The 17,913-nt window shown below is 52.6% G+C and overlaps 1 protein-coding gene across 5 annotated transcripts in view; it reads right to left on the bottom strand.

Moving 5' to 3' along the window:
- Positions 1-17,913, bottom strand: part of TMEM132C (transmembrane protein 132C) — a 268,198-nt gene that overhangs the window by 5,657 nt on the left and 244,628 nt on the right. The window contains exons 6-12 of one of the 5 annotated variants that reach the window (XM_088801093.1): positions 17,481-17,686; positions 15,814-16,087; positions 14,467-14,658; positions 12,286-13,993; positions 10,944-11,561; positions 10,345-10,491; positions 9,186-9,487 (exon numbers count right to left, since the gene is read on the bottom strand). In XM_088801093.1, the coding sequence (XP_088657219.1) occupies positions 12,776-13,993; positions 14,467-14,658; positions 15,814-16,087; positions 17,481-17,686 (1,890 nt within the window). In that variant the 3' untranslated portion in view covers positions 9,186-9,487; positions 10,345-10,491; positions 10,944-11,561; positions 12,286-12,775. Of the gene's footprint in view, positions 1-9,183; positions 9,488-10,344; positions 10,492-10,943; positions 13,994-14,466; positions 14,659-15,813; positions 16,088-17,480; positions 17,687-17,913 lie in introns of those variants that run through there. The other 4 variants (XM_088801089.1, XM_088801092.1, XM_088801090.1 and 1 more) reach the window with 4 other exon arrangements.

Genomic DNA, 17,913 nt, shown 5'->3' with positions numbered 1-17,913 from the left:
GTCTAAAGAGAGTCAACTCTTGAGGTTTTTTTTTTTTTTTTTTAATAGCTAGCAACAAGAATGATTCTTACCACTGGTGATACTGACAGGTTACAAAGCAAGTCGGACACTCCCGGTGGCCATCTTTCTGCCTGCCCCAGCAAGGACGTCACACAGAGACAGGCAGAACTGAGGACCTTGTGGGAGCACCTGGATCCAGCCGTGCCTGAAGCTTCTGGACTCTCAGTTTCAGCTAGCCACCTCTCCTTTTATTCTTAAGCCATTTTGAGTTGGATTTCTCACTGCTTGGGACCAAAAGAGGCCCGCCTCTTACAGAAATCATGTAATACTTCCCGTTCTTTCTCTCTCCTCCTTTGTCTCCTTTTCTATCTTGTTTTACCCTCACCTTTTCAGATTCTTCTGTTTTAATCCGTATTGCCTTCCACTCAATTTTCCAGCTCTCAGCTACTGATATCACACTGTCCCTTTTGGGGCTGTAATGGATGAATTGGGCACTGGTGTCATTAAACAGCATTAAAATGATGTCGGACCTGGACTTGACCCTGGCAAAGCTGTCCCAACCCGAAGTTGCCTCAGAGGCTCCCAAAATGGGCTTCATCCTTTAAGCTCGGATATCGCCCTTCGAAAGCTGGTTTCCCACCCACAGCGGAATGGATTGACGGGCTCTGTGAAACCTGGGAATTAATTTTAGTCTTGCCACTTCATCTTTACACTCAGGTTTGCCCTGCCAAGGAAGGGAGATGTCATTGTCCCCACTGTCTCGGCTTCTTCGATGCCTACCACACTGAATTACAAGGATCTGATCCAGAAGCCTGCATTTACGCGTAGACGGAGTCCAGTGTTATTCCAGCCATTTGTGCAGTAAATAGCCTGCTGGGGAAAAATAAAACCCAGCTCCGTTTACAATCCCTCCTCCCTCTCATGGAAGAAAGCACACAGGGATTGCAGCCGTACTGCAGGCGCCTGCTGGATGATACCCGGCTGCTTTCCTTATTCCCCAAAACAGAGGAAAAGAAGAACCCTCAGGAAGGCACGATTCCACTTTGACCTGGGGACGCGGGGGACAGTGCCCTCATCTGTGGACATGAATTACCGAGGCGGCCGCGTCAGAGTAACCAGGACATCACAACTTTTATGAAATAAAAATTCGGACATCATGGATGAGAACCTGAGTACTGGCCTCACAGCCGTTAAGGGGTTTCCATGGCAACCTTGCTTTGCTAACAACCCGCCCACACTGGACGCTGGCTCCCAGCCACCCCTGGACTGAAAGCCTGCTTGTGTGTGAACTCCGTCCCGGGTTCCCATTTTCAAATACACCTTCAGAAAACGTCATTTGCGACTTCTCAGAGCTGGAGATGTGGGGCTGACTTGTCTGTGGAAGAAGCTGGAAAAGGCAGCTTTGGGCCCCACTGTCTCTGGGGCCGACTTACTGTCAGTATCAGGAAGATGAAAATGAGGCCACCCATAGCCAGTGGAGTCCTGAACTCCCACGTGGGCTGGATGCCACCCCTCCCCCCAACATACGTGAGGCCCCCAAACGACGCTAATGGAGGGCCACACACCATGGGCACATACTGACGAGGCTCACTATTAAATGAAATGTGTGCTCCCCCCCCCCCCCCCCCGACTCCCCATCACCTTGACACGATGCCTGCATAACAGCCCGGACAGCTAGGCTGGAACTGCAAATCCTTACACTCTTTGCAGCTGCGTGCAGAACGTGTGAGAACAGGGCAGGCCAGCACTGGATACCTGGCCCCTGTCCTCCCTCGTCTCTTCCATCCCACATGTTTCTCCTGCACACGTGGACAGGCCTCACCTGCACACCTGGGGACACCTGTCCTGCAGAAGCAAGCTCTGCTCAGACGCCCTACAAACAGCTGTCTCCTGGGCCTCTCTGAGCCGGGCCTGGACACAGAGGCTTCCTGGTCGGCCCGCAGGAGGCTGGCCTGTGGTCGAGGCCCTGCCAGTGTGGCCGTGGACCCAGGGCCATTGTACAGGGGCTTCTGGGATTCAGGAACCTGAAGTATGTCCAGAAGGGCCCACACTCCTAGTGGGCAGGTCCCGTGGGCCTCTGCATTCTTTTCCTAGGGCTGCCATCACAAAATGCCACAGGCTGGGCAACCTGAACAACAGGAATTGATTTTCTCACAGCCGTGGGGGCTGTTAGTCCAAGATCAAGGTGCTGGCGGTTTGGTTTGCAAGGAGGCCGTTTCCTGCTGGGTCCTCAGGTGGTCTTTCCTGTGTGTGCACATGCCGTGTGTCTCTGTGTGCCCAAATATCCTCTCAGACTGGATTTGGCCCAGCCTAGCAGCCTCATTTTAACTTAACCATCTCTTTAAAGGTCCGATGTCTAAATACAGTCACCTTCTGAGACTGGGAGTTGGGGCTTCAACATAGGAATGGGGGGGTCACAATTCAGCCCATGACAGCCTCCTCCTAAGGGGGCCACAGGTCTGCAATACTATGTAGGTGGAGAAGAGCCAGAGTCAGGCTTTCTGCAGGGTGGGCCCAGGGCGGGGCCTGCCTGCCCGGAGGTGAGGGCAGTGCTGCCTCTTTATGACTATTTGTCCCCACTAAAGCTACTGATCTGATGCGTCTGCTTTTGGGGGTCTCCTTCCACAGCTGGACCACGTGAGTGGTATTCTCAGGTCCTACTTGACACGAACGTGACAATATCAGCCTGTCACTCTAGTTCGGTGACGAGCGTGGCTGGCTGTGACAGTGGCATTTGGCCAGTATTAATGGGCTAGCGGTCCCATTGACATGGTTGGCTCATGGAAAAAACCTCCACATCTATTGCTAGATTAATCATTCTCAGAACTAAAGAAAGGAAGAAAACAAACAAACAAAAACCAGCCCGTCATATTGATGAAAAAAGCAGATGTCCAGTGTTTTCCAAAAACGCCCATTTTCTTCACAAGGGACATGCAGAAAACGGTCGTTTCTGATGGAAAAGCTCTTCACGACTGATCAAAAGATTGAGAGTTTACCGTTTGGGCCACAGGCGGGCTGAGCGGCGTTGATTTTCCTCCTCTCCAGAGAGAGCCGACTTTGATCACTTGCTACGATGGAAACGTTAACAGTCAGTTTCTCTCTGCAGATTCCCAGCAAAGTGGAGTGGGCACAGCCGACACACACGTCACATGTCTACCTGCGCCAGCCAGGCACCGTTGTCTGACAAACCCCTCAGGGCTCTCTTCTCTTTCTGTCCTTTCTCCCTGTAACAAAGATGAAAGAATAGGCTTTGCCGAATACGGATGCTCAAGGAAAATTCCAGCCCGCCGACGGGCATGGATTCCCGAGACCCACGTTACAAGTGTCTGACTCATTCTCAAGACGATAGAAAGGAAAACCGAGGGCTTCCTCTTGTCACAGTTGAGTGGACTGCCGACAGTTCTGCTCTCTGCTGGGTCATTTCAAAGAGCCGGGCGCTGGACTCAGTGCCCTGCCTGAGCTCAGTGAGAAAATCTTCCCAGTGACCTTGGAATTGGACGTCCTTCCCATCCCACAGCCGAGCAAACTGAGGCTAAAGTCATTGAGTCATTTGCCAACAGCCACTCAGCTGGCATGTGCGTGCGCCAGTCAGGTTGGGCTTTTAATTCTTTGGTTGGTTATGTTTGTAACTTTAAATAACGTACAGCGATCTCTACTTCTTGATCCATCAATGTTAAATTGTATCTGGTCATGTCCACGTGACTGGATGGGAACCAAGTACCTTGACGTCGCTTCCCTCTCTCTGTCCCTCTTTTGTCAGCTTTCCTTTGGTTTTAATGACGCAAAGTTTAATAAGATTTACCCTTAATTAAATAACAACTTCGCTCCCTCTGTTATTTCCGGGGTCTCCTGAGCATTTCGTCGCTGCTGTCCTGCTGTACACGCTGGGAAAACCGCTCCAGTTTACCTTCCAGCCATTCCATGCCAGTTTACTTTAGGTTCCAGCGATGTTGTTTTTGAATTTCCAGGAGCACTTTTTGTTGCTCTGATCTGATTGTTTCTTTATCGTGCTCTTGTGTTCTGGGTATAATTGCTCTGAAAATGATACTCAGAGTTTCTTGAAGCTCGCTCTGTCCTCTGAAGGATTTCTGTTTTCTATACAGTCCATCGATTTGCTTGCTTTTATTGGCCCTTGCTTTTCTTTATTTGCCTGCTTCTCTTTGGCTATCACTCACATTTTGGGCCCGGTGACCCACATTTTCAAAATTGCCAGGTGCTGTTCAGAGTTTTATGCCCACCAGCCTGTGTGACTATGTTCTCCTCTCTATAACCCCCCAGCTTGGAGCAGTTTAGTAAAACAGTTACAACGAAAATCGTTGCCCATTTGGAAGATGACAGATGATGGACTGTTTTCATTTGCAATCATTTGACCATTTTTAAAGATGTTTGTCGATTCTTTCTATTTCTTCTTTTGCCAGTTAATAACGGGTCAATAAATGAAAACAGAGATGAAGCACAGAAGAGGGAGATGCGAGAGACATTCCCAGCCTCCCCGAGTCCTCATTAAATGCCTTCGTTTCTCTGCTCCCCAAGTCTGAACTGCCTGGCGTTCCTCTGTCTCCCTTCCCTTCAAAGGTAAGTAACAAGCCCCAGGAAGAGTTACTCTGTTCAACCGGAAAGACAGATCCATCAGTGCAGACCAAACGGGGGACGCTGACTTCTCCAAAGCTGCCGAAAATGCTCAGCTAATTAGAAAAGACACCTTTTGGCAGCTGCCCTCCATTCTCTTCTCGGCTCTCTTCTTGCTGTTGCTGTAGGAATTTCTACCTTTTGCATTAAATCGCTCCAAATGGAGAGATTTACCAAGCCTCAGAGGCTCGTCTTTGGAAAGTCATAAAGCAAATTCTTCCAAAATTCAGGCGTAGGCTGAACCAGACAGAAGCCCTCATTACTTGGGCGTGCTTAAAAAATTCTGACCTGTGTGCTCTGATAGGGGATGGGGGTACATGGGACATGACCGCAGAGGCGGGCTTCATGGGCGGTGCCCACAGACTAGACTGGAAGAAGGCAGATTAAGGAGCGGAACACAGACGTGTATTAACGCGGGCATTGCACACACACACGGGGACTCGTCAATGAGTGACCCAAAGAGGTGGTTGGGACTTGGGCTTACAAACAGCTGAACAAAAGGACAATGGTTTTGCAGAAACCTGACAAGGAGTGACAAAAAGAAGGGACTTTGAGCTTCTCAGGGTGGCCAATTGTGGGAAGGTGCATAAACGGAGGAGAGTCAGGGGAGCTAAGGGCACACTGGCAGGGTTTGTTCCGGAGATTCCTCGCGGGCTGTCCCTGGGCTGGAAGAGTCTAGAACGAGTGGTGTCTGATGATTAAGAACCGTAGAGAGCGGGAGGGCCAAGAGTTTTCCTCTTGTGTGCTTCTTTTCAACTGCCTTCAGCTCCAAACAGTGGGGGTGATGTGCTCTGAACCCCGTGGAATACTGCGGAGCCCTGGCAATGAGGCGAGTCTGCGCTGAGATGGCTGTCAGTGTTTTACGACGGATCTAGTGAGCCACAGTATTTGCTGGATGTTGAAGGCAGCACAAAAATACACACCATCCATTCATGCATTTTAGAGTGATTACACGTCAAAGCGGTAATTTTTTAGATAAACTGGATTAAATAAAACGTATTAATTTCATTTCTTTTTGTTTTTAAACGTGTGGCTTCTAGAAAGTTTAAAATTACACCCATGGCTTGCATTGTATTTGTATTGGACAGCGTGGGTCTAAGATCACCACGAAATGTGTCACCTATTCATGCATCTGAGCAGCTGCTATGCTCAAAACCCCGGGGGATGAGAACAGACAGAACCTGTCTCCCTTGCTGGGGGTCCCCCCCAATCCAGGCTTGAACCAGGGCTGTGCAACGCGAGCGGGACGAACACCCTCTCCTGGATCTGGGGTTAGAGTTCCAGGTCCTCCCAACCCCACGGAGACAGCCACACCTCACAAACCCAACTGCTCCTCTTTCCTAGACCTCGTCACCTGCTTTGAACAGTCTGTTTAGTAAGACGTTCCTACTGGTTTCGGGGGCTCCAGGTGCAGGTATTGAAGCAGGTGGCTGTGGGCTGGCGTGTGTGCTGTGCCAGGACGGGCATGGGTGGCCCTGTGCGTGTGTCTTCTGTCCAACCTGGGGACACAGTTATCTCAGACACTTCGGAAACAGAGCCATCGGCTTCCCCACCCCTTTTCTCACTCCCTGACCATCTGGTGACTCTCACCACTGGCCCACCTGGCTGGAGCAGCCCGGGAGGCAGGACGTTGTGTGACAGCTGGGACAGGTGACATCTCATTTGTCACTCAAGAAGAAGCACAGCTCTTCCTGAAGCCTGTTTGTCTTTAATGAGCCAGAGAGAACAGCCCCAAAGGAGCGGTGCTGGGCATCAGGTTAGGGTGGGAAAGGCAGACAGGTAGCAGGGCTCAGGCAGGTGTGAAATTACATGGAAAATCGGGTTCAGCCTCTCTGAGGCTGACTCTTCAGTTTCCCTGTTTTATTGAGGAATTCTAAACAATGGGTGCCATTGTCCTCATTCACACTTGGGGCCTTCTGGCAGCACGGGAATGGTAAGCCTGGTTTTTGCAGGGTGTTTCCTGACCTGCAGCGGAGAGGCTGCCAGGTGGTGGTGGTGGGGGGAGGGAGGGAGGCCACAGGTCTAGGATCTGACTCCCCTCTTGAGAAGGGGCTTCAGTGCTCCAGATAGAAGGAAAGTCTGTGACTGGTTGTTCCCTCATCTCCCGCTGATTCAGGCCGATCAGAGAAAACTCAGGAATCGCTTCCATCTATCGATCCGTCCCCGGGCCTGGGGCACTCAGCGTGTTGCTTGCATGGCGTTTTTTACGTGGTGGGCAGTGTGGTGCAGTGGTTAAGAGCACAGCTACCGGATCCAGGCTGCCCTTTCCTGCTGCTGACTTTACCCCCCAAACAGCCAGATGCCCCTGACTCAGCGACTTGGCTTCTCGCTGACCCATTTTTGTTACCTGTAAACACGTGGCAGTAATAATACTATTACTTACTCCATGGGTGTGTTGTCAGGAATTAGCGAGTGGATGTTTTAAAGCACCTGGAAAACACCTCCTCACTTAACCTGGGTTTTTGAAATCAATGAAATTTCACAGGGTGGTAATTCCTTTCCACCCAAATGCCCTCTTTGACAGGAGGGGAAAAAAAGCCTTTTTGAACAGAACATTTTGATTAGTGGACGATAATTTGGAAAAATTCATAATTTCCTTCATTTTTTGACACATTGTCGAATGTGCCCCCTAACGGACAAGGGGCGACAGGATAACCCAACCCGACTCTTCTCTCAGTTCTCCCTCATTAGCCTTCTCGTTCCCAATTGTTAAACAAGCGCCTCCGCCTGAAAGAACACCCAGAACAAGACTCGCCCGTGGAAACCCACCCGATTTGTTGCTTGGGAGCAGTTAACAGGCCTTTCCGGACAGACACGCCCTTAGGAAATGCCCCCAACTCGGCTTCTTCCAGCTGGAAAATTGGAGATGCAGAGACCAATTCAAAACACTAGTATTTGGTCAAAGGTTCCGCCAGTTGGGACCGCGAGATAGAGCTCGGGGAGAAACGCCCGTTTTTAAAAAGCAACGGATTACATAGGCGTTTGGCCTCTGTTCGCAGTCGAGTGGTGAGAACGTGACTTTTCCCCGGGTGAGCGTGCAGGCAGCACCCCGGAAAAGCCGTGTGTCCGGCCACGTGTCTCCCCATGCCCTGTCCTGCCACGCTGTCGCCTCTCCGTGCGGCGCCTTCACACCTGTGCTGCCTCCACCTGCCACTTCACCTGGGTCACCTGCCACCTCCAGTGCGTCCTCTGCTTCAGGACGACCTGCGTTTCCTCGAGCGGCCTCCGCGGGCACCTCGAGTGCCCATCAGAGGTTGTCCTGGCACCGTCTGCTTTCTGTAATATTTGTCACCCCTGACGTTTTACAGCTGCCTGCGTGAATGTTTGATGCATGTCTGTGAGGGAGCGTATGCCTTTCTGCCCAGACCCAGGTATCTATGGACCGTCCCTTGCGTGTCGCCTCCTTCCCCGTCCCCGCTCCCATCTGCCCAGCTTCTGCATCTGTCCTGTCCGATGTCCAGCGCCTGTGGCTTTCTTAGAGGAGCCCCATCTGCTACCTCTGCAGAGGCCAAGCAGTGCCTGGGACCTGCATCCTGCAGGGCAGCTCTTAGCCGGAAGTGCTGACAGCACCCACCTCTGCTGGGATTTAGCCCCTCTGGACCTTCCCTCAGTTTCCGCTCCATTCACACCGGCTCCTGCTCCCCCCCCACCCCCTGCAGCCCAGGGATGCTCCTGGAAGTGCGAGGCTCTCACATTTTGCTCAGTCTCTGAGCTCTGCCATGCAGGTCGATAACGCCCAAAGGGGAAAGCGTGGTGGCCATCGTGGGGTTTGCCTCCACACGCCCCGCTGCACAAATCTTGGCCCTTGAACTTCAGCTGCCGTGGTTGCGCTCCAATGCCCCGAAACAGCTGTTTTTCATACTTCCTGCCCCTGTGCCACTGGTATCGATGGAAGAGCAAGTCTGATGTGAGCAAATCCTTCATCATCAGTCACAGAGGCGAGGCTGGTCACCGGTCAGAGCTCTGTCCCCTTGAACCTTTCCCATCACCTTCCAGAGCTCCTTGCCCTTGGGAGCAAGCCGTAACCTGCAGCCTTCTTGTGGAAGGTGCCGCCCTGGGTGTGCTTGGCAAGCACATGGGCTCTTGTCCAAATCAGTGCCAGGGGCCTCTCCTCCAGGTGGGTGCAAACCCACAAGCAAGGACTGGGCTGGATGCTAATCCCTCATCGCCCCCCACCCCCCAACGGTGGTGGGGCCCCTCATGCGTCTCAGGCGGTTCCAGCACACGTGCTTGTCCCGTCATCTTCTGCAGAGGGCTGTGCAGTGTTCCCTGTTCATTATGCTTACAAATCAATATTTGCACTTTGATCTTAACTATGGAAGGAAAAGAAATCCGGGGGCAAAAACCTGTACGGATACAACCAAAGCACCCACAGTGGTGAATTCGGTCACCTTTATACATTTTCCACAGTGCTCATGGGCTGCTTTTAAAATTGGAAAGATAATTTAACAGTCATATTTATAAAGGCATCCTTGCAAAATATGAATACAACCCTGAGAAAATTACGTGCACCAGTGAAAAAAACACACTGAAGGATATATAAGATGAGTTTTTCATTTTTATTTTCAGGAAGAGGGGCTAGGGGGCTTTTTTCCTGCCCTTTATTTCTTCTACTTTATTTTCCAGATTTTGTGCAATAAGCCTGAATTGCTTTTTTTTGGGTCAGTTTCATTACATTTTTTTTTAACACAAGAAAATATAAAGCTTGTATTAGTGTAATAACAGACCACAGTCTTGGGAGATCCAAGCATGGGTCTGAGTCCCGGCTCTGCTACTTCCCAGCCGTGACCTTGAGAAGGATGCTGGAGCCTGGTGCTGCGTCTGTCATACCGGGTCACGCGCCTTCCCCAGACGGCTGCTGTGAGTGAATAACCAAAGGGTGTTCTCTACTGACAACAATGCCCGAGGGAGGAAGACCTCAACCATCCTCGTGGTCTCAGGCCTCAGACCCGACGTCGCTCAGCTGACCAGAGTGGACCACTGATGGATTTGCTCATGGCCAGCAGCTGGCATTTAATAGTTTAACTCAGCACAGAAGTTATGCGCCCAGCATTCGCGCCAACCACACCCCCTTTTCCCTTATTTGGAGCCTTAATCTTGAAAAGATGAGGTAGGTAGCCAGACTTAGGGGCGGACATGGTTTTCACACACAAAAAGGCCGTGAAGGCTGAGCTCCTCGCTGCGCAAGAGCAGCCGTGCTGTGGGAGGGGCTGCTCTCCTGGTGCTGTAAGGAGACAGTCACAATACATGAAGCCCCCGGCTTCTCACGAGAACACTTGCTATGGTGATGTTGTGGGGATTATATCACGTGGCGAATTTTCAGGAGGGTCTCGCGTAACGACACACATCCCAGCCCCTCTAGGTGAAGCCAGAGTGTCAGACAGTAGGTGGCTGCCTGGGTCTGGGGCTTTGGGGGGAAATGGGAAGTGAGTCTAACGGGTATGGAGCTTCTTTTGGGGGGTGACGAAAGTGTGCTAAAATTGATGTGATGGTGGATGTAAAACCCTGTGAATGTACCCCAAACCGCTGACTGGTACACTTTAAATGGGTCACCTTTTATGGTATGTGAACTCTATCTTAATAAAGCTGTTTATTTTCAGTACCATCTTATCTTCTACCAAAAAATTCTTTCCCCAACCAACCAATAGCAAGACGAAACCATTGAAACCTGAAATAGCCATCACAAACATAAAAACAATAAAAATAAAAGTAAACCTTTTCCCCAGATGAGAGATCCACAGAGTTTTCCACGCAGTGTCAAGGCTTCCATTCTCTGATGTAACGGGTGGTTCCTAAGGTGTGGCTCTCAGAGCAGCAGCATCGGAAACACCCCAAACTTGTTAGATACATGCACTTTTTGGCCTGTAAAAAAAACAGTACAAACGGGGCCACTTTAAAATGAAATAGGAGCTGCCGTCCCACAGGCGCTGCCTGGCACGTCCTACGGCTGAGCCTTGGGCTTGTTAACACAGGACAGTGCAGCCTAAGGCTACACTGTGTCCCGGGAACTGTTTGTAACGATACAAGAAAGCAGATGTTATGACTGTCAGACTGATGACTAGGACTGGAAATTAAAAACGTTGTTTCGAGTTGTTGTCAGTCTGTCACGTTATCTGCACCAATAGCAATGCCTCCCTTCTACGGGTGTCACTGTCCCCTTCCCTTCTCATAAATACCAGAGCTTTGTCTCCTCAGCGGAACACGCCTTGGGCTCTGCCAGAATCAGTGTGTCCTGAATCGCTGTTCTTACTGATCTCAAACAAACGCTCCTGTCTCTCACTGTGACCTTTTATTTTTAGGTGAACAGGCCCCACCTCACCAAGCCGTGCTTCATCAGCTGTCCTGGTGGTTCTGAGCACGCTCAAGATTAGAAAACCGCTGACGTCCATGGTGGTGAACAAGGAATCGAAGGGTTTCCTTGTTAGGAATTACTCTGCATCTGTCAAGAAACCAAGAGGGGGATAAAAAAAAAAGGTTGGCAAGTGTGTTCTTTTCCCTCTAGCCCAGCAGACAGTTTATTTCTTCAGAAAGTTGTACATTGGGCAGGGAGAGGTAATAGGAGTTCAGTGAAGTAAGAAACAACCCACAAGATGCAGACGTGCCAAGCCACGGAAAGCATTTTAATGACAACTGGCATCACAGGTGTAAATAAATATCTCCTCCTTTCCTTCTATCACATGTGCTAGAAATATTTTTTAAAAAGGTCCAGCTAAGGTTAAGAGGCTTCAAGGACCCCGTCTTAGCTACTGATTTTAGTAACTAAAAAAATAAAAACAAGACGCATCCTTGGTCTGTGTGAGCGGGGCGCCCTCCCGCGGCCGGGTGCAGAAGGGCGGAGCCCGGCCCTGCAAGGGGCTTCCTTCACCACGTGCTGGTCTTCTCTGCCACAGACACTTGCTTTGGATGAATGCGGTGGCTGCTACACAGTTAGGCTGTTAAAAAAAACATAGTTCATTGGCAATCTAACATAGATTTTCATCTTCTCAGGGTGTGCTGGTACGCCCCGCCCACAAAGTTAGGAAACCGACTGAAAACACCCTCCCCCAGTTTTCATCTTTGATCATTTCTTGCTCTCAGCTTGTCTCCTGACAGAGCTGCCCCAGGAGACTGACGCTTATCACCCCTGGCAACAGCGTGTCTCTGGAGGCTTTGGCCCAACCTTCCCCCAGGTGGGAGCAGCCCCACAACACAACACCAGCCATGGAGTGGCTGAGAGGTCAGTGGCCCCCCGGCTTGTGCTGCTGGCTTGTGAGCAGCCTCTGACAATGTCCCACGAAACGGCTTCGCCCCTGTGGTGTGCTGGTGGTGCCGGTGGTGGTGGGTCGAGCAGCTCCCCTCACCCCCCCAAAAGGCTCTAAGGGCTTCCTGTAATTGTACAAACCCAGCAAATACCAACAAGGCCGGAGGGATACAGATAAGCGTCGATGCTTACTACTTAAAGAATGAATTACCTGACATGGTTTCTAAGAGTTCAACTAACGAATGGGATGGTTAATGTCGGAAAAACATATCATTTGACCCTCAGAAATAAACATTAAATAGAAACCAAATGGAAGTCTAGGACATGGAAAGAAAAAAGAGCGGGAAGAGAAGGAAGTACGGAAAAGGAGAGAAAAAGACGACCAGGTAAAGATTTAAAAATCCTCAGGTCTACACCGAGAGGAGACTGATATTCAGACGTCTCCTCCCCGTCTCACTCGGACAGAGACTGTCCTAGGAAAAGGGACACGGTATTAAAATGGAGCCGTCTCTCAGCGGGCCCTACTTTTATCTGAGGCTCCTTTATCAGAAATATAAACGGATGATTATTTCTGTCTCTTTTTATTTGTCTTTTTGCGTTTTTTAACAAATAATTTTTGGTAGCTTGTCTGTGTTATATTTTGACTCATAAAACAGCATCCCTAATTTGGTCTCGCAGTCCCACGTCTGTGTCATCTCCACTCCCAGAGTTTGATCCGCTGGCTTTCGAAAATCGGCCCTCATCGTCTGCTAAAAAACCTCTGATTACAAAAAAAGTCCCTTCCCGGCTTCAAACCTTCCAAGTGGTCCATAAGGGGCCCCAGCGCGTCCCGGTTCCACCCCACGACTGTGCCGGGGTCCCCAGGGCACTGAGGTGGCGCCGGCGGGGGCCCTGTGGCCACACGGCCTACACTTGGTCCTTGAGCTTCTCCAGATAGTTTCTGAGCTCTTTGGGGGCGCCCACGTCCGGGTCCTGGCCCACCCACTTGATGTCCTCCTCGTGGCCGCCCAGGATGGAGTTCACCGTGGGGCCGCTGTCGTCGAGGGGGATGGTGGTGAAGGTGGTGAATTTCACCTTCTTCCTCTTGGACGTGGGCGAACGCAGGGGCTCCCGCCTCTGGTCCCGGCCCGGCCTGGCCCCCGCGTCCGCCGGCCTGTGGACCTGGCCCTGCACGTGCTTTTGGGCGCCCCCGTTGAGCAGCAGGCGGTTGCTCTCCTCGCAGCCCCCGGGCCCGCGGTCTATGACGGTCGTGTGCTCGTCGGGCGGGGGCGGCCCCTCGCCCGCGTCCCCCAGGAGCTCGGCCTCGTTGCCCAGACACACCCAGTCGTGCGAGTGGCTCCCGGACGCCTGTCCCTCCAGCGGCAGCTGCTTGTGCCTGTACTTCAACGCAAAGGTGACACAGTTGACGAGGAAGACGAGGATGGCCAGGCAGAAGACGCCCAGCAGCGCGTACATGCCGATCTCCAGGTCGCTCAGGCCCCGCGCCGCCGGCTCCAGGCCGCTGTCCCCCAGCCCGGCCCCGGCCTGCGGCAGGTCCACGCGCGCAGGGAAGTTGCTGAAGTCGATGGGGATGGTCTGCAGCCGGCCCTCCGCGGGCGGCCGGCCCCCGTCCTGCCGGCTGTCCTTGGCCGCCTTGTTGTCCAGCAGCGGCCGCGCCGTGGGGCTGCCTCTGCGGAGGGAACCCTCCTCTCGCTCCGAGGACGAGCTGCCCTGGAACTGCCCGTCCTGGCCCGCGCGCTCGGGGTCCGGGCCCTTCTGCCGCCGGTCACTGGCGTGGTTCTTGATGTCGCCCTCGTCATCGTCGTTGTCGTCTCCCCCGCCGGGGCTGGAGTCCGCGTCGTTCGGGCCAAACTTGACCCTGACGTTGCCAACGCCCACGGCTAGGACGCTCTTGCGTTTGGATTTTTGGCAGGCCTCTGCGATGGTCAGGTCCACTCGGACCAGGGGCCCTTGGCCCGCCCCTTCGGCCACCACAATGGGCCACCTGGGGGAGCGGGCCTGGGGGACGGACACCACGGCCTCGTCCAGGGAGGTGGCGGTCAGGGTGAAGTCCTTGGGGTCGTAGATGTCCAGAGGCGTCACTGAGCCGTCGCTGAACTGGAGCCAAGTGCTGACCACGGCTTCCTGCAGGGAGAGAGCCAGTTAGGGACCACTGGTGTGTGTGGGGGTCTTCCCTTAGGTCCCCACCCGTCCTCTCCTAGGACAGAACCCAAAGAAACCGGGCAGAACTCAAGATCTGGAAGTGATGATTGATGAATCTGGGGAGAAAACATTCAAGTTTTACATCAAGACCGGAGAATCACTTTAATCTAAACAAGAGCTAATAAGCGGGTGCAGTTTTAAGCTGTGGCGTGTGTGGTAATTTGTGACACGGCAGTAGATCACTAATACACCGTGTGCACTAGGTGTGTCGTTGCTCAGTTTCATCACAGACCCCCCTGCTTGGACAAGTTGCCCCAAACCTGGGCAGGTAAGAGGAGCGCCTTTGTCTGCACTGACCTGGCTTCCTGCTGGAAGAGGTTCTGTGGCCCTGCCCCCACTCGCTCTCCTTTTGCCCAGTCGCCCTGCTGTCCCCTCCCTGCCACCTGAGCTCCCACCTGTTTGGGGGCCCACAGCAGCTCCTCAGCCGTAGCCACAGCTGTGATGGCCTTGCTGTTCTCTGTGCTGGGATGGAGCGTGACAGACAGCCCAGCCACCAGCTGGATCGCCAAGTCTGTCACCGACACTTTGTCATCTAACACGGTGACTGTCTTCTCTGCCAGGATGGAATCAGACAGTGGGGACAACACCTGTGGGATTAGCGGGACACAAGACAGATCCGTCACACACGTTTCAATAGAAACTTCCCCAGCAAATGCTCCCTTCATCCCAAACAGGCCTGAGGTGCAGAATGCACGGTGAAGGACTCAGGTACCACCTTCACCTTGTATGCTAGCCCATTCGGAGCCTTTGTGAGAATCAGAAAAAGTCACCCATTGTGCCCAAGACACTAGGTCTGTCTGTCAGAAAAGTGGAATAAACATCAAAAGCCATCCTGTTTTTAAAAGGAAATGACCCCTTCCATTTAGATGAGGCCCCCCTTGTACAGTGCACAACCTGGGTAACTGGACATGGGGATTCTGCTGGTTGGACTCATGAAGAGTCGCATATAAACTGAGTTCGTGCAGCCTGAATCACATTCTACGTGAGCTATGGAATTAATGGGGAGAACTGAATTATAAATAGTCTGTGCTCCCAGCACACCCCCAGTACAATGTATCCTCTGCTGAAACATGACTTTCTGCCCATCTCATAAGCCCAGTGTTGGACTTGCGATGTCCAGGTGAAATGACAGAGAGGTACCAGCCATTCCCACATGTGGTGGTCAGGTGAGGATCTAGAAGGACATTCCAAAAAGACGGAGTCAGAAGGGAGGGACGTCAGGGCTTGTGGAGAAGGCCCTCCACCCTCTGACGTCTGTCCTGAAACCCCACCGTTCTATACGTTTCCTTGAGCAGAAGAGATAGTAGGACTTTGAGGAGAGTTTGTTGAATGACTGTGTGGTAGAACGACAGAATGGCTTAAGGAAAGAAGGGAGGGAAGGACACACCTTCCCTTGGTCGCTGGAGGAGCACAGCGTGGGAGGGTCACTCCCAGGGGCTGGAAAGTGGAGCTAAGACAGGAGGGTCACAGGTAGGATGGCGAGTGCTGGGCAGAGGTGGGAATGGACGCTGCAGCGTCCAGAGGGGGTCGTGTGGGGTGCCACGTGCCACCGCCTTCTCCATTCTATTTGGAAGGAGATCGGGACTCAACGAGCTGGTCTAGGCTCACCTTCTGGTGTCCCCAGGAGGCCGTCACAGGGACAGGGCATTGGCCGCAGTGACCCACCCATCTCGCGCGTCTCCCCTGTGCCGGTGCCAAGCTCAGTGCTGGGCACGCAGCACCTCCGAGCTCCGGCTTCCTACCTGGATGGTGGTCATCCCGACCTCCCGCCCGACCAGGATCCTGCTGTCCTGGAGGGAGGCCACGTGCGGTTCCTCCAGCTTCATGAAGCCAGCCACCAGGTGGGTGATGTCCACCTGCCAGTCGGGGCTGAGCAGGTGGCTGAGCTGTCCCCAGGGGCCGGCGCCCTCGGACACGAACTGGGTGAGGACGCGCACGGTGGCGTGCTGGTACTGGAGGGCGCAGCCCCGGCCCCTCCGCTCCTCGTCCTCGTCGTCCTCACTCTCTCGCGTGGGCCTGTGGGAAGGAGGAGGGGACACCCTCAGACCACGGGATGCCATCAGAGGGGGTCTGATGTCACAGACCTGCCGGCAGAGGGTCCTCAGCCTCCAAGACAACGGCCCCGGCAGGAGCCGCGGGAGCACACGGGAGCACTGAGCACCAGTCATCTCCTTCCTGAAGACACGCACTGATAAAACAGGAGGCTTGAGAGCTAACATTTACGAAGCCTCCTTGCCCCTTACGTAGCTTATAGCCATGTGGCGATTTACAATTTCATTTAAATGGATACAAATTAAATACGTTAAGAAATTAAGTTTCTCAGTCACACAGGCTATATTCTGAGAGCTCCATGGGCCAGTGGCTACCATATTGGACAGCATGGTTCTAGAACATTCCACCAATGCAGGAAGTTATCTAGGACAGGATTATATTATGCTCTTGAGCTGTGCCATTCAAAGCTCCACATGGATGAACTCTTTCCCATCCCATAACACTGTGAGGTAAAACTGTAATCATTCTCATGTTCCAGGCGGGAAAACTGAGGCCCAGAGATGGCAGGTAGCTCACCCAAGCTCACAGAGCTAGAAAGCAGCAGAGCTTGGATTCGAACCCAGCAAGTCTTCACTGGGCCCTCTTCAGGGACATGGACAAATGCAGTCTCCCGGCCACTGACAACCACTAAATGGTCTGAAGTATTGGCTGGATTCATGGCTGCCATCCTGGAGTCAGGCCTGATTTCTCCTTGTAGAAATGGGCTAGCATCTCACCATCCCGGTTCCTCTCCTTGGGTGGACTGTAGCTCGGGCCTTAAAATGAAGACCCTGGTGCCCGGGAGACTGTCCGTATAATGGCCCTGATGGTTTAGGACCGAGTACTGCAGGCAGGAATCCGGGAACTTGGCAATGACTCTTACGTAGTATATGAGGGGCCACAGAGCTGGGCAAACAAGACCCCAGATGCCGACAGGACAACCCAGTGTCACACAGAATACACCAGAGGTTTAAGAGCAAATAGTAACCCCGTGGCCCAGTAAAATGCAATTAAATTGTAGCCAATAATTTGATATGCACAGAGCTTTGCAAAGCTTATGGATATTCATAAGGTGCAGAAATAGGAATGACTGTTTCGCTTACAGAAAATAAACCAAAAGTCAAATCCTCTGGGGGCTTAGGGGTGAGAAGAATGCGTAACGTCTGTCGCTTCCTTCTGGGGGAGGCTCGTTCAGGAGACAGGCAACTGGAGGCCCAAGTGTAGGGGGCACGTGCGGGCAGCCTTCCTGCCTGGCTGGGCTGTCCTGGCCTTGGTCTCCTCAGAGCAGTTGTTTGGCTGCAAGAAGCTGCACCTACTACATGCACCTACTATGTGCCGGTCCTTGCCTGGTTCCTTGAGCCTCTGTAACGGGGCTCACCTCTTACTGGCCATGATGGGGACCCTCCAGCCCTTGATCTGGCTCAGCTCCGTGTCCGAGACCTCTATCTGCAGGGGCAGCCTAGGCACCCACACGGTGATGTGCAGGGGGGCGCTCAGGTACTGGTACGTGAAGTTCACCATCGCGTCCACCTTTCCTTTCATCTCTTTGCCGTTGACAAAGACGTAGTCGCAGCGGTCGGACACCTGCAAAGACAGAGAGGGGATGGAAGGATTCACGGGACCCTTCTTCCACTCGCTTTTTCCTCTTGCAAAGCACATGTGCTTAATTTAGGCTCGTCCCAAAGCAGAAGCTGAGACAAGTGCAGTTTGTTAACTTGGGAGGTGACCCTGGGGAGAGGGGCCAGGAGCAGAGTGAGGGAGACAGAGAAAGAGGGAAAGGAAATAGAAAGGTGCATTTTTGCATTTGCTGC

Source organism: Rhinolophus sinicus, chromosome 9, assembly GCF_057876585.1.
Source record: "Rhinolophus sinicus isolate RSI-liver-muscle chromosome 9, RSI-T2T, whole genome shotgun sequence".
Classification (NCBI taxonomy): domain Eukaryota; kingdom Metazoa; phylum Chordata; class Mammalia; order Chiroptera; family Rhinolophidae; genus Rhinolophus; species Rhinolophus sinicus.
Note: the sequence above shows the minus strand (reverse complement) of the source record. Positions and strands in the feature narration are given on the sequence as shown.